At 41.8% G+C, this 26,023-nt stretch overlaps 1 protein-coding gene and 1 non-coding gene across 14 annotated transcripts in view; both read right to left on the bottom strand.

Moving 5' to 3' along the window:
- The window catches only part of OXR1 (oxidation resistance 1), a 341,306-nt gene that overhangs the window by 58,232 nt on the left and 257,051 nt on the right, over positions 1-26,023 (bottom strand). For 9 of the 13 annotated variants that reach the window (XM_029062165.1, XM_039911838.1, XM_029062175.2 and 6 more), the window contains 3 exons: positions 11,250-11,332; positions 6,456-6,563; positions 4,630-4,743 (listed from right to left, as the gene is read on the bottom strand). In XM_029062165.1, coding sequence (XP_028917998.1) covers positions 4,630-4,743; positions 6,456-6,563; positions 11,250-11,332 — 305 coding nt within the window. Of the gene's footprint in view, positions 1-4,629; positions 4,744-6,455; positions 6,564-8,114; positions 8,146-11,249; positions 11,333-26,023 lie in introns of all 13 variants that reach the window. The other 4 variants (XM_029062172.2, XM_029062173.2, XM_029062174.2 and 1 more) reach the window with 1 other exon arrangement.
- MIR1380 (microRNA mir-1380) lies at positions 2,887-2,989 on the bottom strand. The gene has a single exon (NR_034813.1). It is a non-coding gene; the product is annotated as a microRNA mir-1380 (primary transcript).

The following is a 26,023-nucleotide window of genomic DNA, read 5'->3' as shown; positions in this document are numbered from 1 at the left end:
CGGGACATTTAAGTGGAGACGTCCTGAAGGCAGGAGGAAATGTGAGACTGCAGAGAAGGAGAGAGATCATGACTGTAGAAGTAGATTTGGAAATTATCTGCATAGAGATGGTATTTGAAGCCATGGGAACAAATGACTTATCCAAGGGAGTGGCTGTATGGGAAATAGAAGGGTATCCAGGACTGCGTTTTGAGGGTTTCCCACAGTTAGGTGGTAAGAGGAGAAGGAGGAGCCTGCAAAAGAGATTGTAAATTCAATGTGGGCAGGGAACGCCTGTTTATTGTTGCATTGTACCTTCCCAAGTGCTTAGTACAGTGCTCTACACACAACAAGCACTCAATAAATACAATTGAATGAATGAATGAAAGAAAGAGACTGAGAATGAGAGGTCAGAGATGTAGGGGGAGAACCAGGAGAGGAAAGTGACATTGATACTGACACTGGATAATGTTTCCAGGAGAAGGGCACAGCCAACACTCTTGCAGGCAGCTGAGATGTCGACGAGGATGAGGATGGCATAGAGGCCATTGGATTTGGCAAGAAGGAGATCATTGCTGACCTTGGAGAGAGCAGTTTTGGTGGAGTGAAGGTGGCAGAAGCCATACTGGAGTAGGTCGAGGAGAGGAATTGGAGACAGCAGGTGTAGACAACGTGCTCAAGGAGTTTGGAGAGGAATGGCAGGTGGGAGAGTTTTATTTAGGATGGGAAGACACGAGCACGTTTGGAGAAAACAGTGAGGAAAACGATATTGAAGAGTGAAAAGTAGCAGATGGAGGTCAGGGAGGGGACAAGAGTTTTGAAAAGGTGCAAAAGGATGGGGTTGGAGGCCCATGTGGAGGGGGTAGATTTTGAGAAGAGGCCCAGATGGCCCAAAATGCCAGAGGATTTTGAGATACTGCTGGAAAAGATGAAGATGGCGTAGGAGGGAGAAAGGGACTGGAAAGGCGCAGGGGAAATTATAGGGAGATGACATCTGATGGTTTCAACTTTCTCAATAAAGTATATAACCAAGTCATTGCAGAGAAGAGACCGTGGTGAGGGACCAAAGTGGGATGGGGATTTGAAGAGGGAGCTTATCCTCTGAAACAACTGGTGAGGATAACAGACATGGAAGTCAATAAGGTTGGAGAAATAATGATGTTGGGCAGAGGAGAGGGCAGAGTTTAAGCACACAAGAACTATTTTCAGGTGGATGAGGTCAGCCCGATATATGGATTTCCGCCGGCAACATCCTGTGGCTCATGTACAGGAATGAAGGGAGTAGAATGTGGAGGTGATCCAGGGCTGAGGGGTAAGTGGTGCAAGATTGGTGAATGGATAGGGGAGTGAGTTGAGTTCAGTAAAGAGGGTGGTGTTGATGGCATTAATCTGGCTGTCAAGGGAAGGTAGTGTGGGATGGAGTCTAAATTCATTCATTCAATCATATTTGAGTGCTTCTTATGTGCACTAAGCGCTTGGAAAGTACAATGCAGCAATAAAGAGAGACAATCCCTACCCACAATGGGTTTATAGACTAGAGTCCATGGTATACAAGCAAATTAGGTTGGACAGAGTCCCTGTCTCCAAAAGGGCTCACAATATTAATCTCCATTTTACAGATGAGGTAACTGAGGCACAGAGAAGTTAAGTGACTTGCCCAAGGCCACACAGCAAATGAGTGGTGTAGCCAGCATTAGAACCCAGGTCCTTCTGACTCCAAGGTCCGTGCTCTATCCTAGCCTAGACTAACTCTCTAAGTAATTCCATGTAGTTTAATTCCACACCCTTTAACCAGAAGAAGAAAAAGACCCAGAAAACCAGGGAAAAGGTTGATTAAAATAGGCTGCTGAAGTGCCTAACCAAAAACTAAGACTGCCAAGAAGTGGTAAACACTTAGCAGTGTTGGCTGCTCCCCTTCCACTGGTGTGTCATGATTTATTGCCCCTCCCAACTTCTCCCACCCTCCTTGTGGGGTCCTGTCAATAGAGGAGAAAGTGACAGTGAACCACTTGGAATGCTTGGAAGCTTATGAATGCTTGACTCTCTGGGCCATGTGAACAGTGGTCATTATGTACTGTAGCTCCTACTGTTGTTGCTTTGCTGTTTTTTATCACTTCAACCTTTCCTTATATATTTGTCACCAACCCTTCACATCCTTACCCTTAGACTCTGTCCTCCCTGGGGCTGAGGACTGTATATGAATTCTCGTCCACGTACTTTTCCCTCAGCACTTAGGTGTTCTGCACTAAATGCTTGACCAATAATATCAAATGAATGAATGGGTGGGTGTTTGATTTAAAAACAAAAAAACAAAACTTGAACAATGCTTAGCGAATCACCTTGATAATAAAACTCATGCCAATTTCTACCCTCAGATTTTATGAAAGAAGATGATTGAAGTTGGCGATCTATTCCTTTTTAATTTCCTTTAGCAACACCATGAAAATAATTAAGATGATCTGAAATTTACTAAAAACAAAATGAATGATCTACAAGAAAACACTGACAAATCAACTCCCTTGAGAGGACAATAATGAAAAAGAGGTAGATGACAATACTGCTTTCAGTACATATATATAGCTACAATTTGGAGTTTGACGATAACCAATAGTGAAACTAGCAGTGTACACGTATGTAATTGATAAGACTGACGTGTGACCAACAACCCTTCCCCCACCACCTATATGCAAAGACTGTGCTTTGCTACTTGTATTTGCTACTATAAATACACTTGTATTTTTTTCTTTTTCATTTTTTCTTTTTCATTTCTACCACTTATCAATCTTAAAATCTCTCCACTAAAACAACTCTTCTACTTGCTGTAAACCACATCAGGTTGCTTTCTGTCATCTCGGTAAAACATAGCTGAGACATTATCTTAGTTTTTGCTTCATTGTGTTTTGAAAATGATTCTTTCGACTTCCTTGTCACACCCCACCTGACTAAACCTTAAGATTTTCCCCACAGGTGCAGACAGAAGGGATGTGACAAGGTGGTGATCACTGCATCAAAGCCAGGGGTCTGACTGCATTCCAGAACCTTTTGCTGGGGATCTGGTCTTGCTGTCTATTGTTCAGTATGGCACATAGGGAGTGTTGATGGAATGACTTCAGGAGTCAGATGCAGTGTCCATAGTCAATCCAGTTCTCACAGCTCTAAGGAGGCTGGATTTTCATCACCTCTTCAGCTTATTCTGAAACTTGACTCTACTTTGATCAAGGATGGATTTTCATCACCTCTTCAGCTTATTCTGAAACTTGACTCTACATTGATCACATCCTCTGGAGATTTCCAAAAGGACACACTGGCTTTCTTCAGTCAACTCTCAACTTTCTGCCTATTCTTGCTGCACTATACAAGTGCTTCCTAGAAAAAAAAAGACTTCAGTTACAGAGTTCAACTCTCCGTTGCCAGTGAAGATTTCTGTTTGTGTGCAAGACTCACTTGGTGCAGGCTGGCAAACAACTCTGATTTTCTACAGTGCTTTGCTAATCTGGGAAAAGCAGTTTATAAATATTTACAATTTACTTCTGGCTTGCCGTCATCAGCTTATAAAAATACCTGAAGGTCTTGTGATGAGAAGAAAGTTTTCCAGGAATCAGAATTCTGAAGCTAGCTTCCAATATTTTATTGTAATTTAAATATAATAATATACTTAAACCCATTTTTAAAATGCAATCCTGATGAACCCCACAGGGCACTGAATATGCTTTTGCAAAGTCTACAAATACTTTATGTTGCTTCCTATATGTCATTTGTACTTCATGTGCGTAAAGATTTGGTCTTCCACATCCCTTATAGTTGGAAATCATATTGCAATTCTGAGAGTATCAAGTCTATAGAGTGAGGCCTCTGTAGAGCAATAAGGTTTCATGGTAGTGCCCAAAGCCAGCCTTATTTTACTTCAAAATGATGACAAAGTTTGGCATCCTTGAAGTTTCGCATCTTTTCCGCAGTATTCCATAATAAACAAGACTCTTTGTAGACATCCTAGAAGTACATCCCTGTCTGCTTGTAAATCTTGGCAGGTAATTCATCAGATGTGGGAGTTTTGACATTTTTCCCCAATCTAACTGTGTTAAGGTATTAAGGAGATCTTTGAAATGTAATTATTTTCTCTTCTCCTTGTCAGTGATGAGACTGAAGCTGTCTTTACTCTTCAGTTGTGCTGAGACGCTAGGTATGGTTCAAATAGAGAAAAAAACACACACATGCAAAGATAATCTTGAATCTTTTTGGACTTGCTATTACATCACTTGTTGCACACATTGTTTTGCTTCGTATCTATGACGGATGCTTCAGTAAGCATCCCTTTTGTCATAGGGACGAGGCTCTTCAGGGTGTGATTACGAAATGTTTGCTTTTTAGCAAGATCACATCCGATGATTGTGAAAGAGGCAATGATTTCTCTTTCAAATAAAAATCTTCACTGTAGTAGAAGATAAGAAAATCCCAGAATTTACTTGGATGAACAAAACAGAAAGACCGCTTGTGTTGTAATTATAAAGTTTTCCTTATTTTTGAGGGGAAACAAGGAACAAAAAAACCTTCTTCCAATTAGAGAGACAAACATGCAAGAAAAACTATTTCAGGAATAGAAAGATAATGAGTAATGCTGAGATTTTTCTCCTTGAAAACAAAAGTACTTACTGTTGTCTTCTCAAATTCAGCTTCTGATGATGTTGGCGATAGAGGACTTACAGGACTGAGGGATGGGGAGCTCTCAACACTAGAAATATACTCTGGGTCAGGAACATACAAAACCTGTAAAAAAAAATTAAAGGGGATTGACTTTCATTTTCCCACATACAACAATCTAGAATATTCTCTATTCAAAGCAGCATGGCTCAATGGAAAGAGCACGGGCTGGGAAGTCAGAGGTCATGGGTTCAAATGCCCTTTGGGTAAGTCATTTGACTTCTCTGTGCCTCAGTTTCCTCATTTATAAAATGGACATTAAAACTGTGAGCCCCACGTGGGACAACTTGATCATCTTGTATCCTCCCCAGTGCTTAGAACAGTGCTTTCCACATAGTAAGCACTAAATGCCATCATTATTAACACTTTGTCCTCACAAAGAAACACTGGAAATGCCTTACTCAAAGTTGTAACAGGAATTTTCTTCATAAAATATTACAACTTATTTCACTGAGAAAGTAAAAGAAAAAGCGTGGGCCACTGGAAAGAGAATGGGACCAGGAGTCGGAAGACCCGGGTTCAAATACCTGTTCTGCCGCTTTTAACTTTGGACAACCTACCTACTTGGTAGCTCAGTTACCTCATCATGGGGATTAAGACTGTGGGACTATGTGGGACTAAGACTGTGTACAACTTGATTATCATATTATCTACCCCAGTGCTTAGTACAACATCTGGCACATAGTAAGCACTTAAACAGCATTAAAAAAGAATTCCAATAACTGGACCTAAAGAAAAAGCCATTTGCAGAAGCATTTCAGTGGTCCTAAGCCTATCTCTGCATCACCAGAAGGTACAAATATGAGCTACAAAACTACAATTACCTCTATTCTGTACTCTAATACATTTACAATCATTTTCAAAGCAGCAGTCCGCATTTTTAAAGTTAGAGGATGAGGACTGGGGAGGAACAGGATTCAAGGGGCTGGTAGACCAATTTGGTCCTAACTAGAAACTCTCAAGAGTTTCCAGAGAGCTGGGTGAGCAAACGCGGGTGTCTGGCTCCACAGGCTGTCTGGACATTCCCCTCTGTGGAGTAGGCACCTGTATCTACAGTATCTACAGTATCCTACATGTTAAATATATCTATGTCTTGATACCTATAAAAGTTAGAGTAAGTGCTTACCAAGTCCGACCTGTATCGACAATATCCTTATTATGGTATTTGGTAAGCGCTTACTATGTGACAGGCCCCTGTACCAAGCACTGAAGTTAGTCCAATTGAAGCTGGTTGATTTCTGTTTCAACAAGCAAATGACTTCCCTAGTTTCTAAAGCCTTTTTCGCTACCTGCAACGTAGTCCCTTATGGTTTGAAATGTGTACTAAAAGAAAACCTATAAAACCATCAGAAGGGAAGTGAAACAGTAGAGGCCGTTCTGGACAGAAGCCCATCAGCAACATGATGGACTGAACAACCCTACTTGCAAGCAGTGTGCTGTCGTTTGTGTCTGAGGGCACGAAGGCTGCATATCATCTCTATACTAGCACTGCTTGGAACTGCCGAATTGTACTTTCCAAGTGCTTAGTACAGTGCTCTGCACACTTAATAAATGCAACTGAACACTATCAGTGGAAATATGCAGTTCGTCACAACTCTGTTCCTACCTGGTATTTCTAATAATGCTTAAACTGTAGGAGACGGCCCAGTGAACTGGATTTATAAGATTAAATAAGAGTGTTAATCTTAATTTTCCTGAACATAGTACCAATGAGCTTTACAAGATTTCCTTCTATTTTAGCTTCCATAAGCAACAATAATAATGATAATGAAAAATACCTGTCCAGTCACAACTGCCCGGGAGAATAGCTTATTTAATTGAACCAATTCATTTGGTGTTGTATCAAATTTCAAAGCGATGCTGTTCAAAGAATCTCTTGATTCAACCTGTGTCAAAGAAAAATAAATCTTTTGAAGCCATTCAAGAGAAAAATTTTGGAAAGTGGTTTTGAATAAAAATCAAGTTATTCAATTTAAATAGTGGGGAAGGTTTACATATTCAAGTCACTCGTGATCAGGCTTCCATTGCAAGATGGTACCGGAAATCAAGACAGTTATTTCACCTTCAGATTTATTTCCTTCACACCGATTAAGCGTCTTATGGATTAGCAAATTTTCTTTTGCACAATTGTCTCCAAAGTCAATTTAAAATCGTTTTACAGGAAAGTTTACGGGAAAAGAGTTCCAACTATGAAGACACTATCTCTGACACCAATATTTCTGAGAAAAATGAGGAAGTAGAGGACTTATTAGAAGATTTGATAAGTCTAGCATTAAACACTTGGTTTTATGACTATGGTCACTTTTCTCCCCTGGTTTCCTTTACACCAAATGTTATATATCGCTTAAATAAGCAACAGGTATTCTGAAATAGATTAAAAAAGGCTGTGACTGAATTTTTAAATGCTGTATTCACAAGAACAGTTGACGGAGACTTTATAGGTGGTGTACCGTCCAGGATTTCTAAACAAAGTATCACTAGAGATGATGACGACATGAGGCGATAACTGAATCAAACAATCATGGCTCCAGTCTCCTTACAGACAGAAGGATATTCTGCGGAGACGGTGGCAACACATTCTTCTGAACACTCCTCTTACAGTCAAATAGGAGGGGCTCCACAAAGCATAGAAAATCTTCGAACATATGAAGACATGGCACTTGTCCCAACTACTGAGGAAGTCACCTCTGTGAACAGAGGCATGAAAAATGGAAAAAAAAAAAGTGAGATTACAGCCCGGAGAGAGTTACACATGTTTATCTTCAACAAATAGAACACTAAGGAGGATGTTATAGAATCCACATCATCATTTTCGATAGTAAACGTGAAGCATAGTACTGTGCCAAGTATCACTGCTTTCCACTGTTAATGAAATTCTCGCCGTCAAGGCCCAGTTAACTGCAGAATATTGAAGCAGCATGATGTAGTGGATAGAGCACAGGCCTGGGAGTCAGAAGGTCATGGGTTCTAATCCTGGCTCTGCCATTTATCTGCTGTGTTACCTTGGGCAAGTCACTTTACTTCTCTGGGCCTCAGTTACCTCATCTGTAACATGAGGATTGAAACTGTGAGCCCCACATGGGACAGGGACTGTGTCCAATCTGATTTGTTGTATCCACCCCAGTGCTTAATACAGTTCCTTGCACAAAGTAAGCACTTAAATATCATAATAATAATAATATCACTAACTGCATGTTCCTGGATTCACAATGCAGTTTCATGCCACTGTTTCATCATGGACATGATCGTCACATCATGTTGGATATAAGAGAAATGGAGCGGCTTCAAGAAGTCTGTAAATGTTATGAAAGCATCTGCTACCATCAGCAGATCTGGGTTCTAGCAGTTGCTTAGAAAATTTACAGCCCCGGGAAGTTTGTCAAGGTTCTGAGATTGATTCATGGCAGTATGACTTCACAGATAAGAGTTGGGGATACCTGTTTTAGCCAGCTGTCCACCACTGTCGGTCTAGATAAAGCAGAACTATATATTAGGTCTGGTCCTACTCAGTTGATTCCATGCAGACATGCTGAATGCTACAACAGGGATTTGAATGGTGTATCAGACTAAGCTTCCAATACACTGGGAAACTGCCAATTCAATCTGCTACAAGAATCATGAAAAATTCTAGAAACAGTCATTTTTAAATGTTTGCTGCTACACAACAGTGCCCTAGATGCATACATTCCAAACAGTGCAGGTGAAAGTAAACCGTTTTGCAATGTTACTCCTAAAGCAGCATGGCATAGTGGATAAAGCACTGGCCTGTGAGTCAGAAGGTCATGAGTTCTAATCCCAGCTCCACCATTTGCCCGTTGGGTGACCTTGGGCAAGTCACTTCACTTCTCTGTGCCTCAAATCCCTCATCTGTAAAATGGGGATTGAGACTGTGAGCCCCATGTGGGACAGGGACTGGGTCCAACCTGATTTGCTTGTAACCACCCCAGCGCTTAGTACAGTGCCAGGCACACAGTAAGCACTTAACAAGTATCACAATAATTATTAAGTATGAGCTTTTAAGATTAAGTAAAACAAGATAATATACCATCAGCCCGCAGGAGGGAAATCCTATACCCAACCAGACCTTCATTGGCAAAGTGGAACCAAGTACCCCCACGGAAATCTGTTATTTAGGCAACACAATGTCCACTGGTGCAATAACATACAACCAAGATGACACTAAATAGAGGTAGCCAATGTATCCTTTGGGATGTTATCAGACTGTGGGGGCAATGTGAAATCAGGCTGAATGCGTAACACCTGAGTCTACACATATCACTACTCAACCTGTTATATAATTGTGAGATCTTAACCCTTCAAAAAAACCCCATATCTGGTTACTTGAATAGTTCCAGTCCTATTACTCACAGGCCATACTTACTGCTAAGAAGGAAGAAAGGATGGCAAACAAAATAGCCATAAGTGAAGCCCTGACTACTGTCACTGAAACTACGCTAACCTCAGTATAACATTTCTTGGAGGGATACATAAGGAGAATGGGGGTGGAGATACCAATAAAGCCACACAGAGTCTTACGGTTACCTAAAATGGGGCATCTAGAAGTAAAGGGAATTATTATTTTTTTAAAGACGCAGCAAGCACGGCCTCAGGCATCATGGCATAAGAGTTGAGAGCTGGGTGGTAACTGTGGTTAGGGAAGCCAACTTTGGCACAATTTAATCAAGTGTTTTGTAGAGCTAAAGGGTTGTAAGACTCACGAGGCAAATAATAAAAGTACAAAAGCTGGCAGTTGTTGTTGAACATGCATAGCTTGGGTCAGGACTGATGGTTCCACAGGAGCACTTTCAGCCACACGTGAACTCACAGGCAAAATTCTACTCCACTTATAGCATAGTGCTTGATACACAGTAAGCTCCTGACTACTTGTTTTGCCGCCTGACTACTTCTGTTTTGTTGTCTGTCTCCCCCGTTTAGACTGTGAGCTCGTTGTTGAGCAGGGATTGTCTCTATCTGTTGCCAAATTGTACATTCCAAGCACTCAGTATAGTGCTCTGCACATAGTAAGTGCTCAATAAATATGATTGAATGAATGAATGAAAATACCATCTTATTATTATTATCTTCAAATACGGAGGGCAACCATAAACAGACAAGCACGCATGCTACAATCAGACAAATATCACATAAGGGTGTAGGATGAGGAGCAAACGTCTTATAAGGTTTAAGTTTACTTGAACTGTATTGTTTTCAGAGTCCCTTGAGTATGCCTTATTTCAGACTTGATTATTTTCCATACTTGGCAGAATACGAAAGTGAAACTTTCTGAGAAATCTGAAATTTTACTGTTGATTTAACACAGTTTTACAGATGGATGGACAACCAAATACTGAAGTTACAAAGATTCAATAGTCTCTTATGTGGATATTTATTTAACTGCATCCACCTATACCCGTTCATACAAAACCTATGTACATAATGTAATACTGCACTGCATTTTTGGGAGAAGCCCTCAATTTATGAAAATGCCCTCCTCAAAAAAAATTACTGAAACGCAGGGACAATATAAAAAATGTCTACATACAGAATATATTTTAGGAAGGGAGTTTCTTGACCATTTTTTTAAGGATAGGTAACCCCGTCTTTCCAAATAGTCTAATTTCCCAACTATATTGATTAGATGAATTAGAAAGTTCTTTACATAAAAACTCAAGAATTATTAAATGCCAGTAACAAAACATTCTGCTAGATATAAAAATACAGAAATTATATTCTTGAAAACTTTAAAATTCATATTACACTTAAAATGCTAGATCTCCCCAAATAACCAATCCAAGAGAAGCAGTTTTTATGGCAGGAACAATACCATATAATCAATTTTTTAAAATCACAACAAAATTATTAATCTCTTTGCATGTTACTTGAACACTCTGTAACAAAAACACAAATGCTAATTAGCATAGGATATCATTGCTATCACTGGGGTTAAGGCAGTTAATTTGCAATGTTACAGCAATCTAAAGATGAATTATATAAAGTGAATTGTATAAGCAGTCCATCTATGCAGACAGACTTTTTTTTATTCCAGTTTCCCATAGTAACCGGAAATGTAAAAGCTGACTGCAGATAGGTTTGAGGGTCATTTCAAGAACATAGCCAGGGAATGGCTCCATTTTCAGATACTGCTGTACTCGAAGCTATAAATCAATGAAAAAGAGGAAAACACGCAGAAGGTTAATTTCAGAGATAAATAGCAAGGTCTATAAATATTTTAGTAGGTTTTCTATAGTTATGGGTCACTGTTACCAAAGATGGAGATGAAGGTTACAATTTTTTTTTTCAGTCCAGGCCACTTAACCATTCCTTAGGAAGAATCTTTAATGTCCTATCCAATCAGTAATTACAATAAAATCAATTCACCCTAAAAAATATTTGGTGCATATTTTATCACATACTAAAAACACTAAGAAAAAATGCTAAAATAAATACTGAGGCCTTAATTCCTCTCACGATGAGATCTATTAAAAGTAAAAATAAAGATAATTCAGATTCTTGTCTTATTTACACAGAACTTAAATTCAGCACATGCTAGAGCAATTAAAACAATAACTTACAGTATATTCAATAGTTCCTTTAGGTTTCTGAAAAGACATTCGTCGCCCATCTTTCTTGTCTAGACTCTTCTTTTGGCCAGTGTCTGAAAAAAATTGAGGCAAGGCGCGTGTTAAATTCATTTTCCTCTCAGAGCATTGTCACAGGCTGCTGAATATGTCCCCGTGGGCAGACATCTCATTCACCGGTAATACAGCTTGCTCTTTGTGATTCTCAGCTTTAAAAGACAACCAGCTGTCGAAATAGAAATTTCACACTGCAGCTTGCCTTAAGGAGTTGACTAATATGAACTACTGTGGCAACTGGGAATCAATTAACTACCTAAATACCTGTGGCCAACCCCCCTAAAAAGAATAATTTAGTTAAGATAAAATGATTATTTCTCTGATCAACGTGGAGTCACTGCATAAACAGCATTTCAAGAGTTAATGCGGCTTAACTGGTTCTATATAATGCAACACTATCTTCAGTGTTTCTTACATAGCAGAAAACCGATCAAGTAGGCTACAGCTTTTCTTTGAATATTACTACAAGTTTCAGAAATCTTCTACAACATGACTGCAAAAAACAATTATTGCTGGGAAAACAGTCTTCCACAAACACTGACTGTTAGATGAGAAAGCAAATTAGATGCACAGCTTCCACTAAAAAAAAAAGTACTTCTAATTTTCATGTTTTCACCTCTTTTGATGATTACTCTGTATTTAGGACTTGATCCAAGGAGTGTTTTTATAATAATGATTTAAGATGCACATAAAATTATCTACCTTACTTTTATCACAGTATACTGAATCGCAGAATCCAAAACAAGTCCAGGTACATGGAAGATATTCAAAAAATGTTAATCAGTACCACTGCTATAATCTAGTTTGGGTGATTTATTCCCACACCATAACCTACTGAACCCTATGAAATATTGATATATACATTACAAATGCTTAAGTACACATTCCATACTAAACTTTTTATAATCTGTATTTTCAATCTTTAAAAGACAAAACATTAAATCTTAGTGACAAAATAGCTTCTGATTAGGCCAAATTATTACTTAGCAAATGGTGATTTCCAAACATAATTATTTTCCAAACATAAATTAAAGCTAACATTTGAATGGCTAATTTTGCTCAAATCGAATTGTTGAAAGTCTTATTTGAAAACTCTAATAGATAACCAGCAGAGGGAGCCCAGAGGATTTGTCTAATAAAACAAGTATTTCATTTTCCTTTCTTTTATTTTTAGAAGTTATAATAATAATAATAATGTTGGGATTTGCTAAACGCTTACTATGTGCAGAGCACTGTTCTAAGCGCTGGGGTAGATACAGGGTAATCAGGTTATCCCACGTGAGGCTCAAAGTCTTCATCCCCATTTGACAGATAAGGTAAATGAGGCACAGAGAAGTTAAGTGACATGCCCACGGTCACACAGCTGAAAATTGGCAGACCCGGGATTCGAACCCATGACCTCGACTCCTAAGCCCGGATTATTTCCACTAAGCCACGCTGAAATCTTTGTAAAGATTTCAAAATAAAGATGCCAGTAAAAAAAGAAAAACAAAAAAAATCACATTCTCTCTCATAATCCTATGAGAAATATTAATTTTTACAAATTTTAAAGTACCACCACTTTGTGTGGGACTTAATTTTCAATAATGCTTTCACATCAATTATTTAATTCCCTCCCCCCCCCCGCCTCCCCCAGTAACTTTGCAACGTGGAGAAAATCATGGCTTACCACTCCTGTTTTAGAGATGAGGAGACAGGCCGAGAAAGATTTAGTGATTAACCCAAGATTACAGAGCAGGCTAATGGTGAAGCCGGGACTATAAACAACCCAGATCTTTTAATTTCACCTACTTCATGTTTTTGGGCTTTTTGTTTGTTTTTTTTTTTTTAACATCCTAAGAGTTGAACTGTTGAATATTTAAAAAAAAAAAAATTAAGAGATTTAAAAGGAACTTATTGAAAGCTTTGGAATAAAGCCACATTCAGAAAAATAATCAATGATATTTATTGAGCACCTACTGTGCTGTGAGCAGGGAACTTCATATTTTATTTTCCCAAGCCCTTAGTACAGTGCTTTGCACACAGTAAGCATAATAATAACAATTATGGTATTCACTAAGCACTTATGTGCCAGGCACTGTTCTAAATACTGGGGTAGATACAAGGTAATGGGGTTGGACACTGTCCCTATCCCACGTAGGGCTCGCAGACTTAATCCCCATTTTACAGATGAAGGAACGGTGAATTTAACTGAGTTGCCCACCCAGCAGACAACTGGCGGAGCCAGGATTAGAAGCTATGACCTTCTGACTCCCAGGCCCGTTCTCTATCCACTAAGCCATGATTTACTGAAGACAGAACACTGCATTATGTGCTTGGGATTGTACAATACAACAGAGTTGGTAGACATATTCCCTGCTCACAAGGATTTTAAGAGTCCAGAGAAGAATTTACAGTCTAATAAAACAATACATTTAATTCATCAATAAATTAGTCATTAAAAAAAGTGGAATATTCCTCAATTTGTGAATCAAACCTAGGTTGACTATATTGCTTTTATCAGTAATAATCATCATGGTTTTTCTTAAGCCCGTACTATGTGCCAAGACTGTTCTAAGCAATGGGGTATACACAAGTTAGGTTGGACATAGTCCCTGTCCCACACAGGACTCACACTATAAATGCCCATTTTACAGATGAGGGAACTGAGGTCCAGAGATCTGAAGTGACTTTCCCAAGGTGACACAGCAGACAGGTGGCACAGCCGGAATTAGAACCCATGACCTTCTCACTCCTAGATTCATACTCTATCCACTAGTTAACTCTGAACCTTGACGCCCTTTCCTAAACCTGAACACCTTATCTTTTGTCTCAGGTAGTTGAGAGCAGAGGGAGAGGAGAAAGAGGCACAGCTAAAACTTCTTCACCGTTCCGAAACATCCCAACAGGGTAGGCAAGGATGTTTTCTCCTGTTCCCAGTCTTTTATTCTTATGTTCCATTAGTGGCATCTCATCTCTCTAATTTTTTTTGTTCTCTCTAGTGTTATTTCACTACATTTTTTTGTCAATTCTTTTTAACCCAAAATTTTACATTTTCCCAATAAAATAGCATTTTGACCTCTTCCTTAAGCCACTACTATCCAGAAGATTTTTTTCTGGCATTATCCTCTGAGTATAAAAGCATGGCTATAACTCCAGAAGGAATGGTGGCAGGAAGAATGAGACAGGAAAAAAGGGGAGGCGGCTATACCATAAGCTCCGCGAGGGCAGGGATTGTGTCTACCACCTCAATCATTCATTCAATTGTATTTATTTGTGTGCAGCACACTGTACTAGCGCTTGGAATGTACCATTCGGCAACAGAGACAATCCCTGCCCAACAACGGGCTCAGTCTAAAAGGGGGACAGACAGCAAAACAAAACAGTCAGGCATCAATACTCTCAAAATAAATAGAATCATAGATATATACACGGTATTAATAAAAGAGTGTAATTCAATAGTATTTATTGAGCACTTATGTGCAGAACACTACTAAGCGCTTAGAATGTACAATCTGGCAACAGATAGAGACAATCCCTGCCCATTGACGGGCTTACAGTATAATCAATAATAATGGTGGTATTTGTTAAGTGCTTACTATGTGCCAAGCACTGCTCTAAATGCTGGGGTAGATACAGGGCAATCGAGTTGTCCCACGTGAGGCTCACAGTCTTCATCCCCATTTTACAGATGAGGTAACTGAGGCCCAGAGAAGTGAAGTGATTTACCCACAATCACACACCTGGCAAGTGGCAGAGCCGGGATTAGAACCCATGACCTCTAACTCCCAAGCCCGGGCTCTTTCCACTAAGCCATGCTGCTAAATAAATACAAATATACACAAGTATTGTGGGGATGGGGAGGGGGTAGAGCAGAGGGAAGGGGTAGAGGCAATGGGGGGGGGGGGAGGGACAGAAGGAAAGGGAGGGCTCAGTCTGGGAAGGCCTCCTGGAGGAGGTGAGCTCCCAGTCTGGCTTTGAAGAGGGGAAGAGAGTTAGTTTGGCAGATGTGAGGGAGGCCATTCCAGGTCAGTGGTAGGACGTGGTCCAGGGGGTCGACGGCGGGATAGGAGAGAATGATGCATCGTGAGGAGGTGAGAGGCAGAGGAGCGGAGTGTATGGGGTGGGCTGTAGTAGAGAAGGGAGGTGAGGTAGGAGGGGGCAAGGTGATGGAAAGCTTTGAAGCCAAGATTGAGGAGTTTTTGCTTCATGTGAAATTTGATAGGCAACCACTGGAGGTTTTAGAAGAGGGGAGTGACATGCCCAGAGCATTTCTGTAGAAAGATAATCCGGGCAGGGGGGAGAGACAGGAGGATGGGAGATCGGAGAGGAGGCAGATGCAATAATCCAGTCGGGATATTATGAGATTGTACCACAAAGGCAGCAGTTCTTATGGAGAGGAAAGGGTGGATCTTCGCGATGTTGTGAAGCTGAGACCTCTCCTATATGGCACTTCCCCAGCGCTTAGTAGAGTGTCCTGAACCCAAACACTCAATAGAAACCACTGATTGACTGAACAGGAGGGCTGGTGGTTGGGCAGGTGCCAAGAGATCAGAGACCACACAGAGGGCTGACTATAGCAGCAATGAAAAACGAAAACAGGAAGAGCAGTTGTGGAGGAGATGGAGTTACACAAAGTCATATCAGGCGGATCCACAGTAATACAGGAAGCAAGGGGAGCCATGGTATATGCGTGGGACACTGTGATCCTGTCGGTCTGCCTTCAATCCACCTGAAATGCTTAGGCTGTTTCAGGGCTGGGTGACTGATTTTTTTGAGCTGTTTGTTAGTTGACACTTTACATCTCCGCCCCTGTCCTCTCCCCCTCCCTTCAGGCTCGCATCTCCTCCTGCCTCCGGGACCTCTCCACCTGGATGTCGGCCCGCCACCTAAAACTCAACATGAGCAAGACTGAGCTCCTCATCTTCCCTCCCAAGCCCGGTCCGCTCCCAGACTTCTCCATCACCGTGGATGGCACGACCATCCTTCCCGTCCCGCAGGCCCGCAATCTCGGTGTCATCCTTGACTCGTCCCTCTCGTTCACCCCACACATCCTATCCGTTATCAAGACCTGCCGGTTTCACCTCTACAATATCGCCAAGATCCGCCCTTTCCTCTCCACCCAAACGGCTACCTTACTATTACGGGCTCTCGTTATATCCCGGCTAGACTACTGTGTCAGCCTTCTCTCTGACCTCCCTTCCTCCTCTCTCGCCCCGCTCCGGTCTATTCTTCACTCCGCTGCCCGGCTCATCTTCCTGCAGAAACGATCTGGGCATGTCACTCCCCTTCTTAAACAACTCCAGTGGTTGCCTATCGACCTCCGCTCCAAACAAAAACTCCTCACTCTAGGCTTCAAGGCTCTCCATCACCTTGCCCCTTCCTACCTCTCCTCCCTTCTCTCTTTCTACCGTCCACCCCGCACGCTCCGCTCCTCTGCCGCCCACCTCCTTGCCGTCCCTCGGTCTCGCCTATCCCGCCGTCGACCCCCGGGTCACGTCCTCCCGCGGTCCTGGAACGCCCTCCCTCCTCACCTCCGCCAAACTGATTCTCTTTCCCTCTTCAAAACCCTACTTAAAAATCACCTCCTCCAAGAGGCGTTCCCAGACTGAGCTCCTCTTCCCCCTCTACTCCCTCTGCCATCCCCCCTTTACCTCTCCGCAGCTAAAGCCTCATTTTCCCCTTTTCCCTCTGCTCCTCCACCTCTCCCTTCCCATCCCCACAGCACTGTACTCGTCCGCTCAACTGTATATATTTTCGTTACCCTATTTATTTTGTTAATGAATTGTACATCACCTTGATTCTATTTATTTGCCATTGTTTTTACGAGATGTTCTTCCCCTTGTCGCTGTTTAGTGCCATTGTTCTTGTCTGTCCGTCTCCCCCGATTAGACTGTAAGCCCGTCAAACGGCAGGGACTGTATCTGTTGCCGACTTGTTCATCCCAAGCGCTTAGTACAGTGCTCTGCACATAGTAAGCGCTCAATAAATACTATTGAATGAATTTTATCAGCAAGTGATTTTGATGATATTATTTTAGGCAAATTGTTGTCAAACAAAACCTTTGGGGACAAGCCAATCATCCCCCAAATCCACCAGGGCAGAAATCATTGTGGCACTTGATAATAGAATCTTCCATCCTAAACGTAGGCTGAGCAGTTGCAAAGATTTGGGCACTGGGAACCTGTGTAAAGGAGTTCATTCAGGTGCTCTCATTCCATCCAAGTAGTCAATCTGTCTACCAAATCCTGTCGGTTCTGCCTTCATGACATCTCCAGAATCCACCCTTCTTTACATCCAACCTGCTACCATATCGATCCACCTATCCTATCCCACCTTAAATACTGAATCAGCTGCCTCGCTGACCTCCCTGCCTCATGTCTCTCCCCTCTCAAGTCCATACTTTCCTTCGCTGCTCAGATCATTGTTCTTGAAAACTGTTAAATCCATGTGTCCCCACTCCCCAAAAACCTCAAATGGCCACCCGTTGCTTTCAACATCAAACAGAAACGATTTAGCAGAGGCTTTAAGGCACTCATTCAGCTTGGCCTCTCCTACATTACTTCGCTCATCAACCCAACCCTCGCACTTCACTTGGGGTCACTTTACCAACCTACTCACCGTACCATGATCTCGTCTGTCTTGCTGCTATCTTGTCTAGAATCCCCTCTCCCTTCATATCTGCAGGATCTCCTTATTCCCCACCGCAAAAGCCTTACTAAAACCACAGTGCTTCCCAAAGGCCTTCCCTAAACCCTCATTTTCCCTATCCGTCCTTCTTTCAGCATTCCCTATGCACTTAGATCTGTACCCTCTTAAACATTTGCTATTCACCCCACCCCCCAACCCCATAGCACTTTTGTACATATCTGTCTCTGCTCCCTGTAATTCATTTTAATGCCCGTCTCCCCTTTAAATGGTAAGCTCTTTGTGGATAGGGATTGTGTCCACCAACTCTACTGTACTCTCCCAAGTGCTTGGTCCAGGTCTCCACACAGGGTAAACAAGAAATACCGTTGATTGATTGACTGTTAGTAGTTTGTGTAGAGCCATTCTCGCCTTTCATTCCTGACAGTTGTGTGTGTTCTCACTGAAGCAGTGGGTGCAACAAGCGGGTGGCACTGAATTTTACAAATTTTGCATGCACAAATTTTACAAATTTGCTTTATGGCCACAGGGACCACAGCATACTGCTAGATCTGTGCTGCAGGACAAATCAATCAGCAGGGGACTTCGCTCAGAAATCTTCACAACTGATGATGGGGCCCCAGTAGGCTAGCCCTTCCGTCTCACAGTTTCACCCTCATTCCCTGTACTGCAGAGAGGTGTGGGTTGGAGTGAGTGGGGGTGGGGGAAGTAGAAAACTTGCTTTCTTTATTAAACAGGGCATGGAGAAACATGCAGACCTGGATGGTTGGGGATGGGAACTTGGGGTTGAACAGCTTTTTTTTTTTTTTAAATGGTATTTTTTAAGCGCTTCCTATGGGTCAAAAACTGTTCTAAGCAATCAGCTAGGTATAGGTTAATTAGGTTGCATACAATCCCTGTTCCACATGGGGCTCACAAGCTAAATAAGAGGGAGAACAGGATAACTGTGGAAGAGTGAAGTAAAGTGACTTGTTCAAGGTCACTCAGCAAGCATTTGGCAGAGCAGGAATAGAAACCAGGTCTTCCGAACCCCAAGCCCATGCTCTTTCCAGTAGGCCATGTGGCTTCCCTTAAGGAGGTTGTTCATAAGATCTTTACAACAATCCACAAATACTTGGCAGCTATATGACGGTGGGCAAGTCACTTAACTTCTCCGTGCCTGTTACCTCATCTGTAAAATGGGGATTAAGACTGTGTGCCTCCAGTGGGACAACCTGATTACCCTGTATCTACCCCAGCGCTTAGAACAGTGCTCTGCACATAGTAAGTGCTTAAATACCAACATTATTATTATTACTTATTGATGAGGATGGTGATTAGTCATAGCAACGAGTTAGTGGCCAGCAAAACTCGAGGATGAAAAAAAATCAAAACAAAGCTCAATAGAAAATGCATAAACACTTAGTAATATTTAAGAATGAGCCAAAAGTAATGGTTATAAACTTTAACAAAATTGTTAGAATGAAAAATTTTAAAAATGACACTGCTTGAAATCTCAAGTTTCATTCAGTAGCTAGCAATTCCTTATTTTTAACTAGAGTGGTAGTAATGGCTTCATCAAGTGTTCCCTATGTATGAAACACCTGCTAAGCACACTAGTGGCAATTACAAGGTAAATTGATTATAGGTCTTGCTCCACAGAGAGATCATTATTTAAATGGGAGTAAACAGACCACAAAAATAGTAACAACAATAATGTAATAGCCTAAAAAACATTCAGTCCACATCTCCTTACTCCTCAAGAACCTTCAGTGATTCTCTATCCTTCTCCACAAAAGCCTTACCACTGGTTTAAAGTACTCGATCACCTTGCCCCCTCCTACCTTTCCTTGTTTATTTCCTACTACAGTCCGGCCCACATAATTCTCTGGTCTAGTGCCAGTTTGCTCACTATGCCTCGTTCTCATCTATTTTGCTGCTGATGCCTTATCTATGTCCTCCTTCCCCCTCCATACATGCCAGAACCACCACTCTTCCCACATTATAAGCACTATTAAGAATCATATCTCTTCCAAGAAGCCTTCCCCAATTAAGCCCTTTAAATCCCTACTTCCTCTCCCCTCTGCCTCACCTATGCACCTGGTCTTTATCACAATCAATCATATCTATTGAGAGCTTATTGTGTGCCAAGCACTATACTAAATGCTTGGGAGAGTACAGTGTAACAGAATTGGTAGACACATTCCCTGCCCACAATAAGCTTACTGTCTACCTTTAAGACACTTGACATTCCCTCCATGCTCAGGCATACAGCATAATAATGTTGGTATTTGTTAAGCACTTACTATATGCAGAGCACTGTTCTAAGTGCTGGGGGAGATACATGGTGATCACGTGGTCCCACGTGGGGCTCGCAGTTTTAATCCCCATTTTACAGATGAGGTAACTGAGGCACAGAGAAGTTAAGTGACCTGCCCACAGTCACACAGATGACAAGCGGTGGAGTCAGAATTTGAACCCATGACCTCTGACTCCCAAGCCCAGGATCTTTCCACTGAGCCACGCTGCTTCTCTAATATGTGTGTGTGCGTGTATATATATATACCCCTAGTTTATTTATATTAATATCTGCCTCTCCCTTCTAACTGTGAACCTGTTGTAGTCAGGGAACGAGGGTAGCAACTCTATTGTATTATATTTTCCCAAACGCTTGGTACAGTGCTCTGCCCATCAATCATATTAACTGAGTGCTTATTATGTGCCCAGCACTGTACTGAGCACTTGGAAATATATAATACAACAGAATTAGCAGACACTCCCTACCCACAACAAATTTACAGTACAGAGGTGGTGACAGATATTACTATGAATAATTTATTCATTCAATCATATTTATTGAGCACTTTTGTGCAAAGCGATACTAGACACTTGGGAGAGTACAATATAACAATAAACAGATATTTTCTGCCCATAATGTATAATTTAAATATATGTACATAAGTGCTAATGTGACTGATTGACCAATCACTTAATGGAATTTATTGAGCACCTTGTGTTGGCCAAGCACTGTAGTCAACACTGGGGAAAAGTTCAGTGGAAGGAAAAGACATAGCCCCTGTGCTCTAAAGAACTTGCAATGTACTGAGGAGCTTACAAGTATTAGTATTAGGAATTCTAATTCCTGAGTGCCCCGGTGTGGAGACTTTACAGAAGCATAAGACAGGTTCTCTGCCTTTAACAAGCTATCAATCTAATGAGGAAGGACCGGCAGAGAAATACCAAATAGGTATGTGGAGATACAAGTGCTGACCAACAGAGGCACTAAATGGGCTGATATGAATTAGGGTACTGATAATGAAAGGTGCCAAATTTTCATCTTGAGCAAAGGAGGCAGCTACCAAGAGCTAATTAAGTGAAAATCATCACTTGGGGAGATTTTCTGTCTTAATTGGGAACTCAAGTTTAGACCATCAATCGGAAAAAGCAAAGTCTGTAAGTCCGGCTCTAGGAGCTGAGGCAGCCACCACTCCCTTTAAGTGGACAGATGGGCTAATAATTAGGCAGTGAGGCTTGTTGGAGGAGGAGGGATTTTAGGAGGGCTCTGAATGAGGGGAGATTCTGTCAGATGTGGAAAAGGGGGAGGCTTGGGGTACATGAAGAAAGCCAGTTGGAGAATAGCTGGCTAAGCGGGGAAGGTAGGGAGACTTGGTAGAGGGCCTCAAGGCCTACTGAGATGGGCAGCCACTGGAAGGTTTGGAGGAGAGCAAAAAGACATGTGTTGAGCAAAGTTTCAGGAAGATGATGGCGTAGTGGATAGAGCACAGACCTGGAAATCAGAAGGTCATGAATTCTAATCCTAGCTATGTCACTTGTCTGCTGTGTGGCCTTGGGCGAGTCACTACACCTCTGTGTGCCTCAGTTATCTCACCTGTAAATGGGGACTAATACTGTGAGCCCTATGCAGGTCAGGGACTGTGTCCAAACTGATTTGCTTATATCCAACCCAGTGCCTGGCATATAGTAAAACACTTAAATTAACAGACATTTAGTCTCCCTATTATCACACACACAAAAAAAACCCAAAAAAAAATGTCATAGTTCCTGTCCATAAAGAGTTTACAGTCAATGGTATTTGAGTGCCTACGGTGTGCAGAGCACTGTACTTAGCACTTGAGAAGCCGCATGGTGTAGTGAATGAAGCACGGGCCTGGGAGTCAGAAGGTCATGGGTTCTAATTCTGACTCTGCCACATGCCTGCTGTGTGACCTTAGGCAAATCACTTCACTTCTCTCTCCACCTTAAGACTGAGCGCCAGGTGGCATACAGCCTGTGTCTAACTTATCTTGAATCTAGTACTCCAGCGCTTGGTACAGTGCTTGGCACATAGAAAGGGATTAACAAAATGCTACAACCCTCACTGATGAATATCTACATGCATGCACTTAAATATCTAGTTACGGGTACATGTTGACTTTGTTGTTTGGTAATGTAACTATAGTTACTTTCCTTTTCCCTGATCTTTTAATATTCTTATATCCTTTTAGCTAAATTTGGACCTTGGAAATGCATTCTTGCCTTTACATTATTCCACGCTCAATAAATAACATTGTTTGTGTGACACTATACATTTTCAGGCGTCTTTCACTGAGCACTCATTTAATGGAACCAATTAAAAATGCTAAAAAAGAATGTATGAGGTGGGGGTTATGCGATGAAATCATCCTCAGACTCTTCACCCTGCCCATTTGGGAAATGCTTGGTCCAAACAACCAATCTTTATGTGAGGCCATGGCCGAAAAGAAGAGGGTACCACCCCTGTGTGCACAAGCACGATGGGTTCTTGTTAAGCTCATGTGTATTATGGTCCTGATAGTATTATTTTCAAGACTACTTTTGGATCACCCTAACTATTCTACAAGAAATTCTATCTTGACAGCCACCCAATCAAGCCAGGTAGACTTGTTTGAGGGACTCTCACGATGACCTACTGCTAAATCCCATTGTGAGGGTGAAATGATGCTGTGAAGCATTTGATTTAAGCCACATTTTGATTCAGGTAGAAGATTACTGTATTATTTAAAAGTCTATTTGACAGAATTATCACTCAAATTGTATTGGCAAAGTGGGTATGGTGTCCGGCACACAGTCATTGCTTAACAAATACTGTTCAAAAAAATGGAGAGTAGTGGAGACCCTATGGTAGTTTCCGCAGTCAGCTCTCTCACCATCTTTCTTGTAGTTCGTGATTATGGAATGCTGTCTGATCAAACGATAGTCTCACATTCTGCTTTTTTGAGCAGTTTCATGAGTCTCACCTATGATGTTCAACCTCAAATGGCAGAACAAGATTACCAATGAGATTCTGAATTCCAGTAGGTTAGTGCATCAACACTGAGGCAGCGCTCACAGCAACACAGCCTTGCTAGAATGAGATGTGAAAAACTGACAGACTATCCAAGCAGCTGCTTATATGGTGCCAAGGAAGGGAACAAACACAGAAGGCAAGAATAAGTGCTTTAAAGATTTAATAAAGCAAAGTCAGTCACAAGACAACAGTAGAGATAGTAATGATGGTATTTATTAGGTGCTTAATACGTTCCAAGCACTGTTCTAAGAGCCAGGGTAGACACAAAATAATCAGGTTATCCTGCGTGGTCCTGAAGGGCAACCAATATCTGACAAGCTGAGAGTCACAGGAAATGCCAATGCATATTTAGTCACTGACACTGGAACAGGGCAGAAAAACCTTACCAAATGAGACTGGAGAGCTAAACACTAATAATTCATTTTGGTGACTGGAACAAACATTACCTACTACACATGTGAAGGAGTGCTTTTCCTTTGATGTAATCCAATCCCTTACTAGTCATGCAAATCAGTGCAATGCAAAGTGGCAACCAAACCTGTCCATGCACCTTAGGGTCGATTCCCGAAACATAAATTTTCGCAGAAAGCTCTGTGATATTAGGGCAATTCACTTGGAGCAAGAAACACCACTTATTCCTACCCATGTGACTAGACTCTTTAGGAGATACTGTACACCAGGTAGAAGTTACCATGGTAGAAGTTGGTGGCAGACAATCCCAGAACTGGTTTGACAAGAATAACACTAGATCAAAGAGCTACTTAGCCAAGAGGCAATAAATTGTCCACAGTTTGAAACTGCTTGACTTCCCAGCAAAAGAGCTGGGAAAACTGCAGGGTGATAAAGGATCTCCAGGACAACAGCATGGCTTAGTGAAAAGCAACTGGGCTTGGGAGTAGGAGGTCATGGGTTCTAATCCCAGCTCCGCTACTTGTCAGCTGTGTGACTTTGGGAAAGTCACTTCACTTTTCTGAGCCTCAGTTACCTCATCTGTAAAATGGAGACTAAGACTGTGAGCCCCCTGTGGAACAACCTGAATACCTGTATCTACCTCAGGGCTTAGAAAAGTGCTTGGCACAGAGTAAACGCTTAACAAATACCATTATTATTTTAGGGAAGCAGTGTGGTTTAGTGGAAAGAGCTCTTTCCACTAAGCACAGGCTTGGGAGTCAGAGGACATGGTTTCTAATTCTGCTCCACCACTCGTCTGCTATGTGACCTTGGGGAAGCCGCTTAACTTCTCTGTGCTTCAGTTACCTCATCTGTAAAATGGGGATTAAAACTGTGAGCCTGCCATGGGTCAACCTGTCTACCTTGTAACTACCCCAGCACTTAGAACAGTGCTCAGCACATACTAAGGGCTGAACAAATACCATTATCATTATTACACATCAAAAATCAAATCAAAGAGTTCCATGCTTTAAGTGTGCAAGTGTACTCACATTCACCTCAACAACAATAGAAGATGAATTTGGGCCCTCTCATCCAAGAAAAAGGCTAGGAATTATTTACGGTATTTGTTAAGGGCCCATTATGTATCAAGCACTGCTCTAAGTGTTGAGATAGATGTAAATTAATCAGGTCAGAGTACTGGTCCCCCATGGGGTTTTCCCATTGAGGTCATGTAGCCGCAGAGAGGTTAAGTGTCTTTGCCCAAAGTCACACTGCAGGCAAGTGGAAAAGCCAGGATTAGGAATGTGCCTACCAATTGTGTTGTACTAATAATGTTGGCATTTGTTAAGCGCTTACTATGTGCCGAGCACTGTTCTAAGCGCTGGGGTAGACACAGGGGAATCAGATTGTCCCATGTGGGGCTCACAGTCTTAATCCCCATTTTACAGATGAGGGAACTGAGGCACCGAGAAGTTAAGTGACTTGCCCACAGTCACACTGCTGACAAGTGGCAGAGCCAGGGTTCAAACCCATGACCTCTGACTCCAAAGCCCGGGCTCTTTCCAGTGAACCACGCTGCTTCTCTACCCTCTCCCAAGCACATAGTACAGTGATCCACACACAGTAAGTGCTCGATAAGTATGACTGATTAGAACACAGGTCTGGGTTCCACACCTGTTCTTTTTCCACTAGAGCATGCTGCTTCCCATTACCGTCTAGGTTCCAAGCTCACTGTAGGCAGGGAATGTGTCTATTGTGGCACTGTACTCTCCCAAGCACTTAGTACAGTGCTTTGCAAACGCGAAGCACTTAATACAACAATGAATGAGTGAATTCTAAAAGCACTTTTCATTATAAACCAAGGGTATTTATTGAGTACTTACTATGAGCAGAGCTTGGAAGAGTACAATACGACAGAATTAGCAGACACATTCCCTAATCATAACAAGCTTACAGTCTATCAGAGATGAAGCCTTACAGAAGATAGAAGACTTGCAACACGATGAAGATATGGCCTTTGTATCAACCTTACCGATTCAGAGTGATGAAGAATCTTGGAAGTTTGCTGATCTTGGAATTATCCTGTTGGATCCGAGATCAGTATGGATTGCACTGCTCAGAGGTCTGCGCAGTCCCCCTCCAATATTATGCAAAACCAAAGAAACTACAAAGGATTCCAATTATTCCACAGGCATCACCATCCTCTAGTTAGTTAAAAAAGCAATCACCGGAAACCATCGCGGAGCCTCATCCCCTTCCATTACTGGCAAGAGCCCTTTTGATTTCCTTATGGGGTTCACAGTCTCAACTCCTCCCCTCCCTTGTAGCACTGACATACACACCTGATCTCTTCTGTTACTGTTTTCCCCTCTCTCAGCTGGGGGAC

This window comes from Ornithorhynchus anatinus, chromosome 4 (assembly GCF_004115215.2).
Source record: "Ornithorhynchus anatinus isolate Pmale09 chromosome 4, mOrnAna1.pri.v4, whole genome shotgun sequence".
In the NCBI taxonomy this organism is placed as follows: Eukaryota; Metazoa; Chordata; class Mammalia; order Monotremata; family Ornithorhynchidae; genus Ornithorhynchus; species Ornithorhynchus anatinus.
Note: the sequence above shows the minus strand (reverse complement) of the source record. Positions and strands in the feature narration are given on the sequence as shown.